The sequence below is a fragment of the Anas acuta genome, chromosome 6 (genome assembly GCF_963932015.1).
Source record: "Anas acuta chromosome 6, bAnaAcu1.1, whole genome shotgun sequence".
Taxonomy (NCBI): Eukaryota; Metazoa; Chordata; class Aves; order Anseriformes; family Anatidae; genus Anas; species Anas acuta.
In genome coordinates, this window is record NC_088984.1 from 28336807 (window position 1) to 28353583 (window position 16777).

The 16777-nt window shown below is 60.2% G+C and overlaps 1 protein-coding gene and 13 non-coding genes across 14 annotated transcripts; 4 read left to right on the forward strand and 10 right to left on the reverse strand.

Moving 5' to 3' along the window:
• The first annotated feature begins 137 nt into the window (after positions 1–137).
• Positions 138–219, forward strand: TRNAS-CGA (transfer RNA serine (anticodon CGA)). Its single transcript has one exon. It is a non-coding gene; the product is annotated as a tRNA-Ser (tRNA).
• A 374-nt stretch (positions 220–593) lies between these two features.
• TRNAA-UGC (transfer RNA alanine (anticodon UGC)) lies at positions 594–665 on the reverse strand. The gene has a single exon. It is a non-coding gene; the product is annotated as a tRNA-Ala (tRNA).
• Positions 666–1145: 480 nt separating this feature from the next.
• Positions 1146–1217, reverse strand: TRNAA-CGC (transfer RNA alanine (anticodon CGC)). Its single transcript has one exon. It is a non-coding gene; the product is annotated as a tRNA-Ala (tRNA).
• A 262-nt stretch (positions 1218–1479) lies between these two features.
• On the reverse strand, positions 1480–1551 carry TRNAP-CGG (transfer RNA proline (anticodon CGG)). Its single transcript has one exon. It is a non-coding gene; the product is annotated as a tRNA-Pro (tRNA).
• Positions 1552–1747: 196 nt separating this feature from the next.
• TRNAA-UGC (transfer RNA alanine (anticodon UGC)) lies at positions 1748–1819 on the reverse strand. The gene has a single exon. It is a non-coding gene; the product is annotated as a tRNA-Ala (tRNA).
• A 327-nt stretch (positions 1820–2146) lies between these two features.
• On the reverse strand, positions 2147–2218 carry TRNAP-UGG (transfer RNA proline (anticodon UGG)). Its single transcript has one exon. It is a non-coding gene; the product is annotated as a tRNA-Pro (tRNA).
• Positions 2219–3588: 1370 nt separating this feature from the next.
• On the forward strand, positions 3589–3660 carry TRNAA-UGC (transfer RNA alanine (anticodon UGC)). The gene has a single exon. It is a non-coding gene; the product is annotated as a tRNA-Ala (tRNA).
• A 374-nt stretch (positions 3661–4034) lies between these two features.
• On the reverse strand, positions 4035–4116 carry TRNAS-CGA (transfer RNA serine (anticodon CGA)). Its single transcript has one exon. It is a non-coding gene; the product is annotated as a tRNA-Ser (tRNA).
• Positions 4117–4352: 236 nt separating this feature from the next.
• Positions 4353–4424, forward strand: TRNAP-AGG (transfer RNA proline (anticodon AGG)). The gene has a single exon. It is a non-coding gene; the product is annotated as a tRNA-Pro (tRNA).
• A 394-nt stretch (positions 4425–4818) lies between these two features.
• Positions 4819–4890, reverse strand: TRNAA-CGC (transfer RNA alanine (anticodon CGC)). The gene has a single exon. It is a non-coding gene; the product is annotated as a tRNA-Ala (tRNA).
• Positions 4891–5143: 253 nt separating this feature from the next.
• On the reverse strand, positions 5144–5215 carry TRNAP-CGG (transfer RNA proline (anticodon CGG)). Its single transcript has one exon. It is a non-coding gene; the product is annotated as a tRNA-Pro (tRNA).
• A 191-nt stretch (positions 5216–5406) lies between these two features.
• TRNAA-UGC (transfer RNA alanine (anticodon UGC)) lies at positions 5407–5478 on the reverse strand. Its single transcript has one exon. It is a non-coding gene; the product is annotated as a tRNA-Ala (tRNA).
• A 327-nt stretch (positions 5479–5805) lies between these two features.
• TRNAP-UGG (transfer RNA proline (anticodon UGG)) lies at positions 5806–5877 on the reverse strand. The gene has a single exon. It is a non-coding gene; the product is annotated as a tRNA-Pro (tRNA).
• A 673-nt stretch (positions 5878–6550) lies between these two features.
• FTCD (formimidoyltransferase cyclodeaminase) lies at positions 6551–16266 on the forward strand. The gene is made up of 17 exons (XM_068686078.1): positions 6551–6800; positions 7422–7605; positions 7938–8066; positions 8226–8314; positions 8472–8651; positions 8734–8871; positions 9166–9297; positions 9984–10045; positions 10483–10612; positions 10764–10925; positions 11062–11105; positions 11238–11376; positions 11808–11903; positions 12116–13136; positions 13469–13504; positions 13747–14096; positions 15373–16266. The coding sequence occupies exons 1-14, from the start codon at positions 6747–6749 to the stop codon at positions 12200–12202; spliced, it is 1626 nt and encodes a 541-aa protein (XP_068542179.1). The 5' UTR covers positions 6551–6746; the 3' UTR covers positions 12203–13136; positions 13469–13504; positions 13747–14096; positions 15373–16266.
• The last annotated feature ends 511 nt before the right edge of the window (positions 16267–16777 follow it).

A 16777-nucleotide genomic window follows, 5' to 3' on the forward strand; every position in this document is an offset into this window, starting at 1 on the left:
CCCAGGTGCAGAGCGGGCCCAGGGCTGGCGCTGGCGCTGCCCCAGCCTCCCCAGCAGGAATGGGGGCCGGGGGGGCACCAGGGGCTGCCTGGGGATGCCCCTCACAGACCACGGGGCACAGGCAGCCCCAGCCGGGGGCTGTGATGGCCGAGGGGTGAAGGCGTTGGACTCGAAATCCAATAGGGTTTCCCTGCGCAGGTTCGAATCCTGCTCACAGCGACAGCTTTTAGCCCTGCCCTGGGGCTGCAGGGGGCACGCTGAGCCCACACAGGGCTCTTGGCTGCCCAGGGCAGCCCCTTCCCTGTGCGCTGTATGGGGCCGAGGCGGGGCAGGGGTTTTGCTGGAGGCCAGCTGCACACCCAGGCTCCTTGGTCTAGGGGTATGGTTCTTGCTTAGGATGTGGCGGAACCGGGATTCAGCTCTGGACCTGCCCCTCTTTTGGACATCGTTGGCCTGCAAACAGCCCTTGTCTGTGGCATAAAAGGGGACCTTGATGTCCCACAGCTGCCTGCTGCGCCTCACTGCCTCCTGCCAGCACCCACCTTCCCCCTTCAGCGATGTATCTGGGCTGTGCCTTGGCCACAACAAAAGCATGGAGATGCTGGGGGTTGAACCCAGGGCCTCCTGCATGCAAAGCAGGCGCTCTCCCGCTGAGCTACATCCCCTGCACAGGGGGCTCTGCCTTGGGGGTCCCTGCTGGCACTTGTGGACCAGCTGCCCCCATGGATGCTGCACAGGGGGCACTTGGTGGTTGTGCCCATTTCCCTGCATTGGCCACACAACCCAGGCACGCCAAAAAGGGCCCCCGTGTGCTAGGCTCTGATGGGGACAAAAGGCACCAGCACACAGGGGTATGATTCTTGCTTAGGGTGCAAGAGGTCCCGGGTACAGCAGCTCCTGGATGAGGCTCCCCTTTTGGGCACCACTGGCCTGCAAACAGATTCTGGTGGGACATGGCACAGCACAGACGCAGTCCTGACGCCCCACAGCCCCGACACCTCGGGCACAGCCCCCTGCTGCCTCTGTCCCCACCCCGCACCGCAGATCTGTGCTGCCCTGTGCCACCGGGACTAAAGGAACAGGGCACAGCCAGGGCTGCCCTGGGACAGGGACAGCAGGCTGCGGGCTGTGAGGCAGGAAAAGGCTGGAGATGCTGGGGCTTGAACCCAGGGCCTCTTACATGCGAAGCAAGCGCTCTCCCACTGAGCTACATCCCCTGACCAGTGCCCACCAGGGGGCCCAGGCCCTGGCAGCAGCAGCTGGGTGCTACCTGCTGCTCTGGCAGTGGCTGAGCCTGGCCAAAGGCGGCTGTGCTGCCCCACAAAGCCTCCGGCCACAGCATGGGGTGCCGCTTGCAGGCTGCTGGGGGATGCCAGGGCCCCCCTGCTCCTGCAGCGCTGTCCCCCCTGGACAAGGGCCCAGAGCCAGCCCCCCTGTGTCTGCCCCCTGCCCGCAGCAGCTGGGCTCGTCCCAAAAGAGGGGCTCGTCCGGGAGTTGAACCCGGGACCTCTCGCACCCGAAGCGAGAATCATACCCCTAGACCAACGAGCCGCGCTCATGGGGCCCTCTGCACCCTCTGCCCTCGTGCCCCACAGCTCTCACGCCTGCTGGGGCAGCTCCAGCTCCACCATTTGCCCCACTGCTGCTGCCATGCACGGGGCCACCCGTGCTTGGTGCCCAGACACAGCCCCAGGCCCTGCAGCCCCCAACGGCTGCCCTGCCCTGCCCTGTGTGGGGAGGAAAAGGCTGGAGATGCTGGGGCTTGAACCCAGGGCCTCTTGCATGCAAAGCAAGCGCTCTACCGCTGAGCTACATCCCCACACTCATGGGGGCCTTCCTGGGGGGCTCTGCTTTTAACAAAACCTTCCTCCTGCCTCCTCCTCCTCAGCCCACACCACTCCCCAACACATCAGCACACCTCCCCTGCTCTTCCACAACGCACCTGCCTCACAAATCACACCTGCAGCACCACACACTCACCCCTGCCTACTCAACATGCCCTCAACAGCCCTCCTCCCCCTGGACACACACACACACCCCAAAACCAAATGCTCTCCCCTCACAGCAGACACTGCCCTGGTCCTGCTCCCCAGTGCAATCCAAGGTTGTCCCCCGCACTCTCTGGGCCAGGGATCCAGAAAAGATGGGGCTCGTCCGGGAGTTGAACCCGGGACCTCTCGCACCCAAAGCAAGAATCATACCCCTAGACCAACGAGCCGGGGTGCAGCACCCCTTTGCACCCCCACTCTCGCTGCCCCACACCTCCTTGGCAACCTGTTCCAGAGCTCTGAAGTGAGGAATCTACCCTAACAGTGAAGAATGACCTCCTAATATCTAGTTTAAATCTATCCTCTTTTAGTTTTAGACCATAGTCCCTTGTCCTATCATTGTCTACCCGAGTAAAGAGTCCTCCTCCATCCTTTTTTTAAGACCCCTTTAAGTATTGAAAGGCTGCAACAAAGTCTCTGTGGAGCCTTCTCTTCTCCAGGCTGAACATCCCCAGCTCTCTCAGCCTTTCTTCATAGGAGAGGTGCTCCAGCCTCATCTTTGTATCCCTCCATTGCACTTGCTGTAACAGGTCCACGTCTTTTCTTGTGCTGTTAGCCTTATTGGCAGCAAAGGACACAATGCTGACTTATGTTCACTTTGTTGTCCCCCAGTCCTCCAGGTCCATTTCTGCAAGGCTGCCTTTCATCTGTGCGGCCACCAACAAGTCCTGGTGCCTGGGGTTGTTCTTCCTCAGGTGCAGGACCCTGCACTTCTCCATGTTGAGCTTTATGAGGTTCCTGTCAGCCCAGTTCTCCAGCTGGGGAATGCTGGAGGTGGAATCTGGAGCCTCCTGCATGCATGGCAAGTGCTCTGCCCATGAGCTGCAAGCCCTTCATGCCGGTAGTGATGGGGCACCTGTGGTTTGGGAAAGTCTCCTAGCCCACTTCTTGCCCCCTGCTGGCTCCTGCCAAAGCTCCCTCTGCCCTACCCAAGGGCTCTTCTTTCCCCAGCACGGTCCCAGGGGGTTGGGGCTCGCACGGGTCGCTCCCATCTGCAGGCCTGTTGGTGCCCCCAGCAGCTCTTTCACCCAGACGTGGCCACCTCCAGCCCTGGTGCACAGCCCCAGGCCCCACAGCGGGCAGCACCGGGGTGCTCTCGGGGGCACCCCAGCTGTGGGGTAGAGCCCAGGCAGGCTGCGGCCCCCAGCACACAGTGCCCAGCACTATGGCCCTCTTGTTGAATGGCTGTGCCCCCGTCACAGGCAGAGTCTGGGGTTGGGTGGGTGTGCCAAATGTGGGTATTTGTTGGGTAGGGGAAGCAGGAGATGCTGCATGTGGAGGCAGACTCCTGCCCCTACACAAATGAGGCAGGTTGTTGCCTGCCTTGCATCGCCAGGATGTGCTGCAGACATAGTGGGGTGTGGGGGGGTGCCTTTTGTCCCCATCAGAGCCTAGAACACAGGGGCCTTTTGGCGTGCCTGGGTTGTGTGGCCAATGCAGGGAAATGGGCACAACCACCAAGTGCCCCCTGTGCAGCATCCATGGGGGCAGCTGGTCCACAAGTGCCAGCAGGGACCCCCAAGGCAGAGCCCCCTGTGCAGGGGATGTAGCTCAGCGGGAGAGCGCCTGCTTTGCATGCAGGAGGCCCTGGGTTCAACCCCCAGCATCTCCATGCTTTTGTTGTGGCCAAGGCACAGCCCAGATACATCGCTGAAGGGGGAAGGTGGGTGCTGGCAGGAGGCAGCGAGGCGCAGCAGGCAGCTGTGGGACATCAAGGTCCCCTTTTATGCCACAGACAAGGGCTGTTTGCAGGCCAACGATGTCCAAAAGAGGGGCAGGTCCAGAGCTGAATCCCGGTTCCGCCACATCCTAAGCAAGAACCATACCCCTAGACCAAGGAGCCTGGGTGTGCAGCTGGCCTCCAGCAAAACCCCTGCCCCGCCTCGGCCCCATACAGCGCACAGGGAAGGGGCTGCCCTGGGCAGCCAAGAGCCCTGTGTGGGCTCAGCGTGCCCCCTGCAGCCCCAGGGCAGGGCTAAAAGCTGTCGCTGTGAGCAGGATTCGAACCTGCGCAGGGAAACCCTATTGGATTTCGAGTCCAACGCCTTCACCCCTCGGCCATCACAGCCCCCGGCTGGGGCTGCCTGTGCCCCGTGGTCTGTGAGGGGCATCCCCAGGCAGCCCCTGGTGCCCCCCCGGCCCCCATTCCTGCTGGGGAGGCTGGGGCAGCGCCAGCGCCAGCCCTGGGCCCGCTCTGCACCTGGGTGCTGGTGGCAGGGCCTGAGGCCAGCAGGGGCCAGTGGCGGCGCTGCCCCAGCACTGCCAGGGTGGCCCAGGGAGGGTGCACGGGGAGCTGCCCAGCGCGGCTCGTTGGTCTAGGGGTATGATTCTCGCTTAGGGTGCGAGAGGTCCCGGGTTCAACTCCCGGACGAGCCCCTCTTTTGGGCACCGCTGGCCTGCAGACACATCCTGGAGGGACACAGAAAAGCCCTGCTGCCCCACAGCCCTGACACATCAGGCACAGCCCCCTGCTGCCTCCCTCCCCACCCTGCACTGCAGACCTGTGCTGCCCTGTGCCACAGGGACAAAAGGGACAGGGCACAGCCAGGGCTGTGCAGCCAGGGACAGCAGAGCGGGGACCCGTGGGGCAGAGGCAGGAGCTGGGCAAGGCGAGCGCTGCAGCCATCGGGGAGCCAGGAGCAGAAAGAGCGAGCAGGGGGAGAGGGGCTCTGGGGATGCCTGCAGAGGGCAGAAGGAAGAGGAGCTCCTGGTGGGCATCATCCACTGCCCAGGCATTTCCCTGGGCACGGGCTGTGAGGCAGGAAAAGGCTGGAGATGCTGGGGCTTGAACCCAGGGCCTCTTACATGCGAAGCAAGCGCTCTCCCACTGAGCTACATCCCCTGACCAGTGCCCACCAGGGGGCCCAGGCCCTGGCAGCAGCAGCTGGGTGCTACCTGCTGCACTGGCAGCAGCTGAGCCTGGCCAAAGGCGGCTGTGCTGCCCCACAAAGCCTCCGGCCCCAGCATGGGGTGCCGCTTGCAGGCTGCTGGGGGATGCCAGGGCCCCCCTGCGCTGCCTGCCCTGGACAAGGGCCCAGAGCCAGCCCCCCTGTGTCTGCCCCCTGCCCGCAGCAGCTGGGCTCGTCCCAAAAGAGGGGCTCGTCCGGGAGTTGAACCCGGGACCTCTCGCACCCGAAGCGAGAATCATACCCCTAGACCAACGAGCCGCGCTCATGGGGCCCTCTGCACCCTCTGCCCTCGTGCCCCACAGCTCTCACGCCTGCAGGGGCAGCTCCAGCTCCACCATTTGCCCCACTGCTGCTGCCATGCACGGGGCCACCCGTGCTTGGTGCCCAGACACAGCCCCAGGCCCTGCAGCCCCCAACGGCTGCCCTGCCCTGTGTGGGGAGGAAAAGGCTGGAGATGCTGGGGCTTGAACCCAGGGCCTCTTGCATGCAAAGCAAGCGCTCTACCGCTGAGCTACATCCCCACACTCATGGGGGCCTTCCTGGGGGGCTCTGCTTTTAACAAAACCTTCCTCCTGCCTCCTCCTCCTCAGCCCACACCACTCCCCAACACATCAGCACACCTCCCCTGCTCTTCCACAACGCACCTGCCTCACAAATCACACCTGCAGCACCACACACTCACCCCTGCCTACTCAACATGCCCTCAACAGCCCTCCTCCCCCTGGACACACACACACACCCCAAAACCAAATGCTCTCCCCTCACAGCAGACACTGCCCTGGTCCTGCTCCCCAGTGCAATCCAAGGTTGTCCCCCGCACTCTCTGGGCCAGGGATCCAGAAAAGATGGGGCTCGTCCGGGAGTTGAACCCGGGACCTCTCGCACCCAAAGCGAGAATCATACCCCTAGACCAACGAGCCGGGGTGCAGCACCCCTTTGCACCCCCACTCTCGCTGCCCCACACCTCCTCAGCACTGCTGGGAGATCCCAGCAGGGACACCTGCATTAGGTTGCCCAGAACCACGTCCTAGTACCTTTTGAGGATTTCCAGAGGGAGATTCCACCACCCTTGAAGGCATCTGTCCTAGTGCTCCATCACCCGCACAGCAGAGGTGTTGTTTCTAATACGCAGTGGGCTGAAGGTGGCTGTGGCTCAGATGAGGGTTGAGGGGTGAAGGAGTGGGCTCGAAATCCTATAGGGTGTGCAGGTGTGAATCCTGCTCACAGTGACTGATACCACCATCAGCTTGTGGGTGGGGGTTCACACTGGTTTCACCGTGGGAGCAGCAGCCCCCCACCAGTGCTGGGTACTGTTTGTCCCGTTTGTGCCTTTGTGCTCCTGTCCTCCGTGTCCCCACCCCTTCTGGTCTCAGCCCTGCAGGTGCTACTGGCCTGCTGCTGATCTGCCTGTACGAGGGGCAGTCCTGTGGGGCAGCCCCTGGGGACAGGTGGAGCGGGGAACTTTTGCTTTTCTTCACGTTGTGCCACCTTGTCCTAGTCATTAGTGGGCACTGACGGGTCATTTCTGTTGGAGCTTGCTGAGGACGTGCTGCTCAAGCCCCACAAGGGCACTTCACTCTTAGCCCCCCCGTGCTGCTGATCCAATACCCTTTCTGTCTGCTGGCTGCAGATCAATGCAGTTAATGAGAAACCCTGGTGCTGGGCAAGAGGCAACCGGCTGGGTGCTGGGAACGCTGCTGCTTCCCAGCAGGACTGGAACAGCCAGAAAAACCCACGCAGCTTGAGGAGCCGAGTCTGGGGCCACAGGGTTCGTGCAGAGCCGAGGACCATGGCCAAGATGGTGGAGTGTGTCCCCAACTTCTCGGAGGGGTGCAATAAGGAGGTGAGGGTCGAGGGGTGGGGAGTGGCGGGTGGTGGGCAGCTGGGCTCCCATATGTACTGCAATGGGTTTTGCCCCATGATTTGCAGCCTGGCTTATAGTTTTCCAGTACTCCTGTACTTCTTTGGTACTTTTGCATTATTTCTGGGCCAAATGAAATCAAACACACCAGCCAGGTCAATGTTGCCTGTGCTGGGCACCTGCTTCAGGCTGCACTTTGCCCCTGACCGTGGTGCAGGTCAGCAGACCTAAAATTGCTGAAAAACTGCTGCTTCCCCTGGGGAACGGGCTTTGTGGAGACAAATCTGTTTTGAAGCTTGCAGGAGACAGTGTCCTCAGGGACAGCAACTTGCGATGGAGCTCTCTGTCACACAGCAGCTCTCCCAGGGCTTGGGGCTACCTGGGGGCTGTCTCAGAGTCCCAGATCCCCTGGCTGGGATCTGGATTCTCATACCCCTAGGTCCTGCATCCTCACCTCCTTCCTGATGAGCCTGGTGACAGGTTCATCCCCTGCACTGGTGGGAGCGGGGTGGAGACGCCTGAGAAACGGCATCCTCACCTTGCACAGCTGCTGGGGCTACAGTGGGAGCCTCGCCAGCCCAGCCAGCTTGCCCCTGTTGGCAGGTGATTGAGGCACTGGGGCAGGCCATCTCCCGGACACCTGGCTGCGTGCTGCTGGATGTGGACGCTGGTGCCTCCACCAACCGTACTGTCTACACCTTCGTGGGGACCCCCGAAGCTGTCGTCGAAGGGGCGCTGAGCGCAGCCCGCGTGGCCGGGCAGCTCATCGACATGAGCCAGCACACGGGTGAGCAACACTCTGCTCCCAGCCTGGGCAGAGCTCCTGCCTCAGCTAGAAGGAAGAGCAGGCACTGAAGTGCTGCCACAGGGCAAGCACAGAGTGTTTCCAGCACTGTAGGAGGGATGCTGGTAAGACCACACCGAGCTCTTGCTCATCCTCCCGATCCAGAGTGGCTGCATCTGTCCTGTCCCTAGGCTGCAGCAGGCATTGCTGCTGCAAACTCCACTTTCCTTGCTGTGACAGTGCTCAGTCTGCAAAAGCAGCAGGGAAAGGGCCCTCGTCCCTCTTTGTCTGCTTGCCCTTCTGGGCTCCTGTCCTGATTTCTGCCCTGGCCCTAGGTGAACATCCTCGCATGGGGGCCCTGGACGTCTGCCCCTTTGTGCCAGTGATGAACGTCAGCATGGAGGAGTGCGTTGCTTGTGCTCACGTCTTCGGGCAGCGCTTGTCGGAAGAGCTGGGGGTGCCTGGTGAGTGAGAGCTGGGCCGCCCAACTGGGCCCCTGTCCCCCTGCATACCCCCAGCGCTTCTTTTACACAAGCTTCACCATGGGCAGAAAGGGGCACACCCCTCAATAGGCAAATTCAGACCCTGGTAGACAAGTTGTCCACCACTGCCCTGCCTTTTAGTGTACCTGTACGGAGAGGCGGCCCGAGAGGAGAGCAGGAGAACCCTACCTGCCATCCGTGCCGGGGAGTACGAGGCACTCCCCGAGAAGGTGAGCCTGGCTTTGTGGGATGGGATCCTTGCTCCTGCCAAACCTTGGTGCCAGGGGGAGAGAGCCTCCTTTCCTGGGTGATTGCTTGAGAGGATCCACCTCCAGGAGGGCAGCTCATGCTGCCCACCACCACCCACATGCTCTCCTCCCTCCCCAGCTCAAGAAACCCGAGTGGGCTCCCGATTTCGGGCCCCCAACCTTTGTCCCCCGGTGGGGGGCCACAGTGACAGGGGCCCGGACCTTCCTCATCGCATACAACATCAACCTGCTGTGCACCAAGGAGCTGGCGCACCGCATTGCCCTCAACATCCGCGAGCAGGGCCGCGGCTCCAGCCAGGTACCCTTGTGCTGCCCGCTGACCCCGCTTCTCCTGGGCTGGGCTGCCAGCCCTGCGCCTTGACCACAGGGGTTCTCCGCAGCCTGGACGCTTGAAGAAGGTGCAGGGCATCGGCTGGTATTTGGAGGAGGAGAACATAGCCCAGGTTTCCACCAACCTGCTGGACTTTGAGGCTACGCCACTCCACGCCGTCTACGAGGAGGTCTGCCGTGACGCAGAGGTGGGTAGCGCACGGTGCTCTCCCTCCACGTGCTCAGCCCACAGCTGGGCTCTGCTTTCTCTTACACTCTGCTTGTCCAAGCTGGGCAGAGACCTGAACCACATGTAAACTCCAAAAGCTCAGCAACTTGTTGCTAACCTCAGCTTCTGGCTTATCTCCACACGGCAGGAGCCACATTGGAGGCTCTCCATGAGTCCCCCAGGTCCTGGGAAGGGATAGGAGCCACCAGGCTGGGGTAGAGGCAGGAAAGGCAGCTCTGGGGCCTTTTTCTCCTGTTTCTGATGTCCTTTGCAGGCATTGAATCTCCCTGTGGTGGGGTCCCAGCTGGTAGGGCTTGTCCCAAAGAAGGCCATGCTCGACACAGCAGAGTTTTACATCAAGAAGGAAAAACTCTTCATCCTGGAGGAGGAACACAAGATCAAGCTGGTAAAGTGGGTCTTCCCAACACTGAGACAAGGACGGGGTCATGAGTAAGACCCCCCAGATTCCAAAAATGCCACTGAGCAGGGACTTGGGACCACGACAAGCCACAGGCATGTTGGGTGGCCTGTAACACCTGGCTTGAGGGATGGTGCCTGGAAATCTGTGAGGGGATAGTGACTGGGACAAACTGGCTTACAGTCCTGAGGATGCTGAGGGGAACAGAGACCCCATCCGAGGAGGACAAATTACAGGCAGCAGCTGCCCAGCCTGCCTGCACAGAGGCTGTGAGGGAAAGGACACCTCCCCACAGCTCAAGGGCACTGTCCCAGCACCGGTATAAGCTGGAAACAAGGAGGCAGGCTCTGCTTTTCAGCTCCAGCAGGGAAGGGAGTGGGGAGGGATTTTACCACCCTATCAGGAATGTGCTAGATAAGAGTGAGCTAAACATTTATCGGTGCAGTTTCAGGCACCTGTGGGCGGCCGCACACCACCCCTGCATTGGGGGTGGGAGCTGCGGGTGGCACCAGCTTCCCTCACCTCAGGTGCTTGCCCCTGCAGCCCTTTCCCAGGGCCAAACCACCCAATGTTAATTAAAATCAGGGCGTGAGGATGCAAGAGGATGAAGCGGGAGGTGCTGGCGGGGCGCACGGAGCCGGCTGGGGCTGACACGGTGGTGCTGCTCCTTGCAGGTGGTCAGCCGGCTGGGCCTGGACTCCCTGTCTCCGTTCAACCCCCGGGAGCGCATCATCGAGTAGGGGCCCTTCCTGCTGCTCCTCACTGTCCCCATCTCTGCCCAGCCCGGGGGATCCTGCTGCAAGCCTCTTGCGCTGAGATTGATTTGGGAAAGTGAAATCCGCCTGGAAGTCAGGGCGTGCGCTTATAAGTCCTTGTCCCCTTGCCCTGGGATATGGCTTCAGAGCCCAAGCCAGCATCTGGGTGCATTTCTGTCCCATCAAATGCTGCTTGCAGTGAGATGCTCCTCTCATGCAGAGCAACCCCTGGCATCACCAGGAGGCTACCTGGCTCCTTCTCCTGCTGATTTTCTGGGACTCCCAGCAGAGTGCTGTCACCCCTTCCCAATCACCCGTGGGCCAAGGGGTAGATGAAAGCCCAGTGGAGAGGGATGAGCAGGGGTTGGGTGGTGGTGGCTGCCAGCACAGGGGTGGTCTGACCCACGGTGTGCCACAGGTACCTGGTGCAGGCAGGAGAGGAGGACAAGGGGCTGGTGGCAAAGCCGCTGGGAGCCTTCGTGCGAGCAGTCGGCGGGAGGACAGCAGCACCAGGAGGAGGCTCGGTGGCTGCAGCTGCGGCCGCTCTGGTACGTGGCCTGCCCACAGGGGGGTTTCTCCCCAAGGGGGTCCCTCCCTGCCCTCCTGAGCACTTCTCCAGGCACCTGGGGGGCTCCTTGGTGAGGAGAGCTGGTGCAGTGGCTGTGCCCTGCTGGAGAACTCAGCACTGTGCCCTCACAGGGAGCAGCCCTGGGCTGCATGGTGGGGCTGATGAGCTATGGCAAGCGGCAGTTCGAGGAGCTGGATCCCATCATGAGGAAGCTGATCCCTCCCTTCCACCAGGCCATGGACGAGCTGGTGGCGATGGTGGACGCCGACTCCCAGGCCTTCAGCAGCTACATGGTGAGGTCTCACCAAGAGCAGCCCTGCCGTGGGCAACCAAGTCAGGGAGCCACTGGTTCCGCTGTGGCCCCTGGTGGAAGACACACGGGATCTCAGAGCACCCCAGTCCACCAAACTTTATTTTCCTTGCCTACAGGAAGCCATGAAGCTGCCAAAAAACACCCCTGAAGAGAGGGAAAGGTGAGCCCTCAGACTGGCGAGGGCTTGCAGTGGTGGTGGGAGCTTGCACACCAGCTTGCACCCCAGCTTTTGCACGAGCAGGCCTAGCCTGGGCTCGTCCCAGTGCTCACCTAGGGCTATCCCCTATCCCAGGCGTGGCGCTGCCATGCAGCAGGGGCTGAAGACAGCTGTGAAAGTGCCCTGCACCCTGGCAGAGAAGGTGAACAGGCTCTGGCCCCCACTGAAGGAGCTGGCACAGCATTGCAACCTGGCCTGCAAATCCGACATCCAGGTACAGCCCCATGCTTAGGACCTCCTGTGGCCCCAGGGCTCACACACCGTCCTGGCTGGAGCTTCAGAGCTCACTGCCTGTCCTCACCAGATTTTCCACCGCAGTTTGACCCATGCGGGGGACACATCTAGCCAGCACTGCTTCCCAAACTGGCCACTACTTTTTACCTATTCACTTTCTGGCAGCTTGTGAGCCTCTCAGGAAGGAAAACTAATCTCCACCAGCCCTTGCCTGAGTTTTCACATCTGTGGCCTGGTCGTTAAATGTTTCCCACAGCATAGCCATGTCCTGAACGTGGTGGGAAGGTGCTGCTTCCCATGGTAGGCCAGGGCAGCGGAGATCCAAACTGTAACGCGAGGGTCTGCCCTGCTGCCAGACCATGAAGTGCAGCTGGTCCAGGAGGAGAGCTTTCCAGAAGCCTCTTTTCATAGGTGGGAGCCAAAATGTTGGAAGCTGCTGTGTTTGGAGCCTATTTCAATGTCATGATCAACCTCAAAGACATAACGGATGAGAAGTTCAAGCTTGCGGTAAGCAGGGGCTGGAAGTGTGCACTGGAGCTGGGGATGAGGCTGGACAGAGCAGGAGATGTGGCCCCCGGGACCCCGTGTGGAGGGGCTGTGGGCACAAGGACACCTCAGTGCCAGGATGGGCACTGAGACTGGGCAGAGCTTGGAGGGTGGGCAGTGGGGGCCTTGTCTCCTTTTGTCTGGAAATGATCTGTCTTCTCCCTCCCCTGCAGATGTCACAGAAGGTCTCCGGGCTGCTGGAGGAGGCGAAGCAAGGCTTGGCACTCGTGCTGGCGCTGCTGGAGAAGCGGGTGGCCTGAGAGGCGCTGAAGGCTGGGCCGGGAGATGCATGGAGGGGTGGGGGGGTACACAAATACAGCTGGGAAACACACTCGTTCCTGCCTGGGCTCCTTCGGCACCCGCCCTAGGGGAGCTGCTCCGCTCAGACCAGTCCCAGTGTTATGTCCCCTGACTGCGCTGGACCTTCTTTGACCAAAGCTGGGCCCTGTGGTGCTGCAGGCGTGGGCCCTCACCTGCCTGCATGTCTCTGTGCCCAGAATCACCCTGAGACACCCTCCTGACACGGGGCTAGGGCAGGGCCAGGCACCAGGGCCGTGTCCCTAGCGGTGCAGCATCCCGGTGGTGTGTGATGAGCCTGGTGCATGGCAGGGAGGCAGCGCTGCCAAGCACGGGGCAGCACTGGGAGGCGGTGGGGATGGCACTGGGTGGCATTGGGGGAGCTCTACCCCCTCTGCACAGCTCCCCGGAGAGGAAGGGCTGGGTCTGGTGGCAGATGTCGGGCTGTCACAGCACCCTGAGCTCAACCTGTTCACCCCCAGCCCCCTTTTCCCAGCGGTCATCGGCAGGGCCCCGAGCCCCCCAGCCCTACAGCAGCCCCAGTGGGGACGTGATCCCCACACTGTCCCCCGGGCACGTAACCCATGCTGGGGGCACTGCGCCAGGGTTCAAGGCAGGGACGCCTGAGTCACCCATCACCTGACGCCAGCACCCTCCCTCCCGTGTTTTCTCCAGCCCTGCAGGACCTTTGTGCTGGGTGGGAGCGGCGCGCTGACGTCTCCCCGTGCCCATGGTGACTGCGGGTTTCGCTGCTCTCCGGTGTCACCCCGGCTGGGCAGGGCCCTGTATTTTGTATTTAAGGGGTGCCCGCGGGCTGGCTTCACTGCCTCGGGAGAGCCACGTTGAGGAGAGCAGTCGGGGCTGTGGTCTTACAGAGGGCTCTGTTCTGCACGGCGGGTGAGCAGAGGCGGTCCCCACTGGCGGGGCTGGGATGCACTGAGGGGCACCAGAGCTGGTGCAGGGCCAGGACATGGTGTCCCCAACCCCTTACACTCCTGCTGGGTGCATGGGCTTGGCTTGCTCTGGGACACACGGGGGAGTTGTGTTGGGCTGGAGTTGGTGCATTTTTTTCTATTCATGCTGGGGGTGGTGGTGGTGGCAGCCACTCTCAGGGTCCTTGGGGAGGACAGGATGCCCCCTGTCCCCTCCAGGGTGCCCCCAGGGGAAGCCCCACACCGTGGCCGTGTACTGCTGGGGAGTGCTGACTGTGCCTGTCCTTTCCTTTGCAGCTCGGAGCCAGTGAAGGATGTGGAACCCCAACCAAGGTGAGTGGCTGTGGGGCTGGGGCCGGCTGCCCCTGGGTGCTGTACAGTCACCGGGGCTTGGGGAGGGGCTCGGCGCAGCCACCACGGGCACCCCAAAGGACTACCTGTGCATCAAAGGGGAGGGGGGCATCGTTTGAGAAGAGGGGGTAGACCAGGTGGGGTCCTTAGGGTGCACAGGTATCCCAGCTCCCTATGTTGCCTCTCCAGGCTCTGCTCACTTACAGTCCCCCTCTTCCTCCTAGGACCGCCACCTCCGCAGGTGCAGATCTGCCCGCCTGCCCCTCCGACATACCCGTACCCAGGGTCCTGCAATTCATCTGGGCCCTATCCTGGCTACCCGGCAGTGCCCCCCAGTGCCCCTGGGGCCTGTCAGCCAGGACACCCAGCTGCCTGCCCCTGTGTCCCCCCCCCATCTGGCCACCACCCGCCAGGACACCACCCACCGGGCCACCACCCGCCGGGCCACCACCCGCCAGGACACCACCCACCAGGGGTGCCGGGGTGCCCACCAGCCCACCCTGGCTGCCACCAGAAGCACCATAAGAAGCACAAGAAGAAGCACTCCAAGTCCCACAAGCACCACGGTGGCAAGGTAAGGGTGTGGTGGCCGCAGCTGCCCCAAGCTCTCTGTCGTGGTCCCCTGCACCCCATGCATGTTCTCCTCTGCCTCGCTGAAGCTGGAATGAGCTCATGGGCTGCCAAGGGCTTCTTGTTCTGTTTTGGTTTTGTTTTTAATTGGAGACTCCCTTTTGTTTTATAAATAGGCAAGCATGAGTCATTTCAAATGAGTCTTTAGATACCTTATCTGTGAAGTTCCTTGAAGCCACTCAGAGCAGTGGAATGCCACAGCTCAGGGTGCACCATGCAGTGTGTTAAGTCCCACATCTTCCTTCTGCTTACCCAGACCTTGTGAACCACGTCTGCTCAGTGTCCCACATCAGAGGACCAGTGCAGCTCCCTTTCAAAAATCCTCCCCATCCAGAAGAGGAGGAAAAAAAAAAGAGAAAGAAAGAAAGAAAAAAAAATCTTAGGGTAGTCAGTAGCTCTGTGTCTGTGCTGGGTGGAGATACTGCAGTAAATGATCTCCTAGGGATGGGTGCTATCCAGACAGGCCTGAGTGAAGGGCTGCAGAACAAAACCCCAGTTGCACCATCCAAGGTAGATGCAATTCCCAGACAATGCAAACCCTCAGCTCCTTTTGGTATTTGATTGCTTGTAAGGTGATTTGCCTGGACATTTGCTTTTGCTATCAGAGACCACACACCTTCTGGAGTTTGTTTAATTGGCCTGAACAACCTTGAGAGATAACAATAAAAAAGCAGCCCCCCCACAACGTGCTCATAATCATATCTGCCAAGCGCCATGGCAGAAATATAACAGTGTCAAATAAATATATGTCATGTGACAGCACTGCAATAAACACCGGCATCATTTTATTAGTAGCCATTTCATCTCAATGCGAAGGTAGCTTGGCAGAGGTTTGCTGTCTGAGGTCGTGATGCTGCAGATCACCACCCTCTGCATGGCCACAGCCCCCGGCATTGCTGCTGGTAATTACCAGCTTGCAGCTCAGCCTGTGTACACACCTGAGGGCACAACTTTTGGTGGTGATTAAACTGTGGGGTGTGCGTTGTGGCTGCTTCAGCTCAACATCAACTCAGCTGGGCCCTGGGAACAGGCACCCATCTCCTTCCCAGCAGCAGCTGTAGGCAGTGGGCACCCTGCGCCGGGGGGAATTCATGGAGTAAAAATGTCCCCGGACAAGTCCCCAGCTCTCACGCCTGTAGCCGTTAGCACCTGCCAGAAGTGGTGTGGAAGAGGATTGTTTCTGTGCTATCCTGAACCGGTTTCATCTGTTCCTTCTCCAGCACTCAAGCAGCTCAAGCAGCTCGAGCAGTTCCGATTCCGACTGAAGAGGACACGTTCCACCCGCACGGTGGTGAAGCCCCGGAGGAGACAGCATATGAAGACAAATGTCCCACGGGAACCACCTGCTTGCTGTTCTGCCCCTTTCTGCTGTCTCTGTGGTCTGCATTTTGCCTGTTGAGTGATTTTCTCGCTTTTAGTTTGTAAATTGTTTGACCTGGAATCACTGTAAGAGGACAAGCAGCAGCTCTGGCCTGTCTTTAGTGCGAAGGGCCTCTCATCCCACACTGAGGGCCATCCCCAAGACTGTGGGTAACAGCACACAAAATTTCATGTGCTGGTCAGCAGTTGGTGGTTGTTTGTCCCTCTGGCATGATGCCAGCTGCATCATGGTCAAGGGCCCCATTCCAAGGCAACATGGGGTAATAAGAAAGAGAGGAAGTGATAGGAACCAGCTCTGGTCAGTTACACTAACCTGTGAGAACATATGAATATTTAGGAATGTTTATTCCAGCAGAATAAACTGAGGGAGGACTGCTAAAGTGGGAAGCAATCAATAAGCAAACCTCCCACTCCCACTAATTGGTGAGCTAATGAACTACAGGGGCCACCTGCAGGAAGGCTGAGCCTTGCAGCTGATAAGATTGTGAACCAAGTGGCCCTAGAATGGGAGGGTGCAGAAAACGCAGAGCTCTGCAAGCCCATGGAGGTGTGCAGGGGGCCTGGGGAACAGGAGTACCAAAGAGGAGGGACAGGTAGAAAAGGGTAAAAAAGGGTTGGTTGTGTGTAAAATGCGGCCGGTCAGCATGCTTGTCTGGCTAAGCCCTTTGCCTGATCACCACAGTTTGTCCTTTCTTTTTACATCTTTTGCTCATTAAATCATTTTTCTAACTCTGCCCGTGTGTTTGCACTCTCTGTACTGTGGTTTATGTGAGCTGTGATGATTAAATGCCTGCTGGGGGTGAGACCTGTGTGTGGTGAGTGAATCTCCATGCCAGCTCCCAGAGCCAGGCTTGGAAAGGGCACCTCGTGTGGTACCATCCCTGGGCCAGAGCAGCTGGAGGAGGTGGCTGAGCTCTTGTTGCTCTTCACCTTAATACACCTGACCAGCAGCCCTGCGCCAAGGGAACATGAACTGGGGAGGGGTGAAGGCATTGCTGGGAGATGAGGGTCTCGATGGGCACTGTGGATGTCTGGGGTTGGGGCAGAGGAACGGATCTGCGAGGGAACTGGAGGTGCTGGGCAGTGAGGAGGACTGGACGGGTCCCATAAGCCTCCTGTGGTCCTTCAGGTCCTCAGCAGTGCCCTGTGCTGCATGGACCCCTGGCCTTGTGCTCCAGCATTTTCAAGGAAATGAAGAAGACAAACTTATCCTGACTTACCAGCTTAACGCCGAGGGGAGCATCA

Bases quoted from the DNA above. Each gene is read 5' to 3' on its own strand.
- FTCD (XM_068686078.1), top strand. From the start codon at position 6,747: ATGGCCAAGATGGTGGAGTGTGTCCCCAACTTCTCGGAGGGGTGCAAT. The intron at 10,613-10,763 runs GTACGTGGCCTG...GTGCCCTCACAG, and splicing joins CTGCAGCTGCGGCCGCTCTG to GGAGCAGCCCTGGGCTGCAT. The intron at 11,377-11,807 runs GTACAGCCCCAT...CTCTTTTCATAG, and splicing joins CCTGCAAATCCGACATCCAG to GTGGGAGCCAAAATGTTGGA.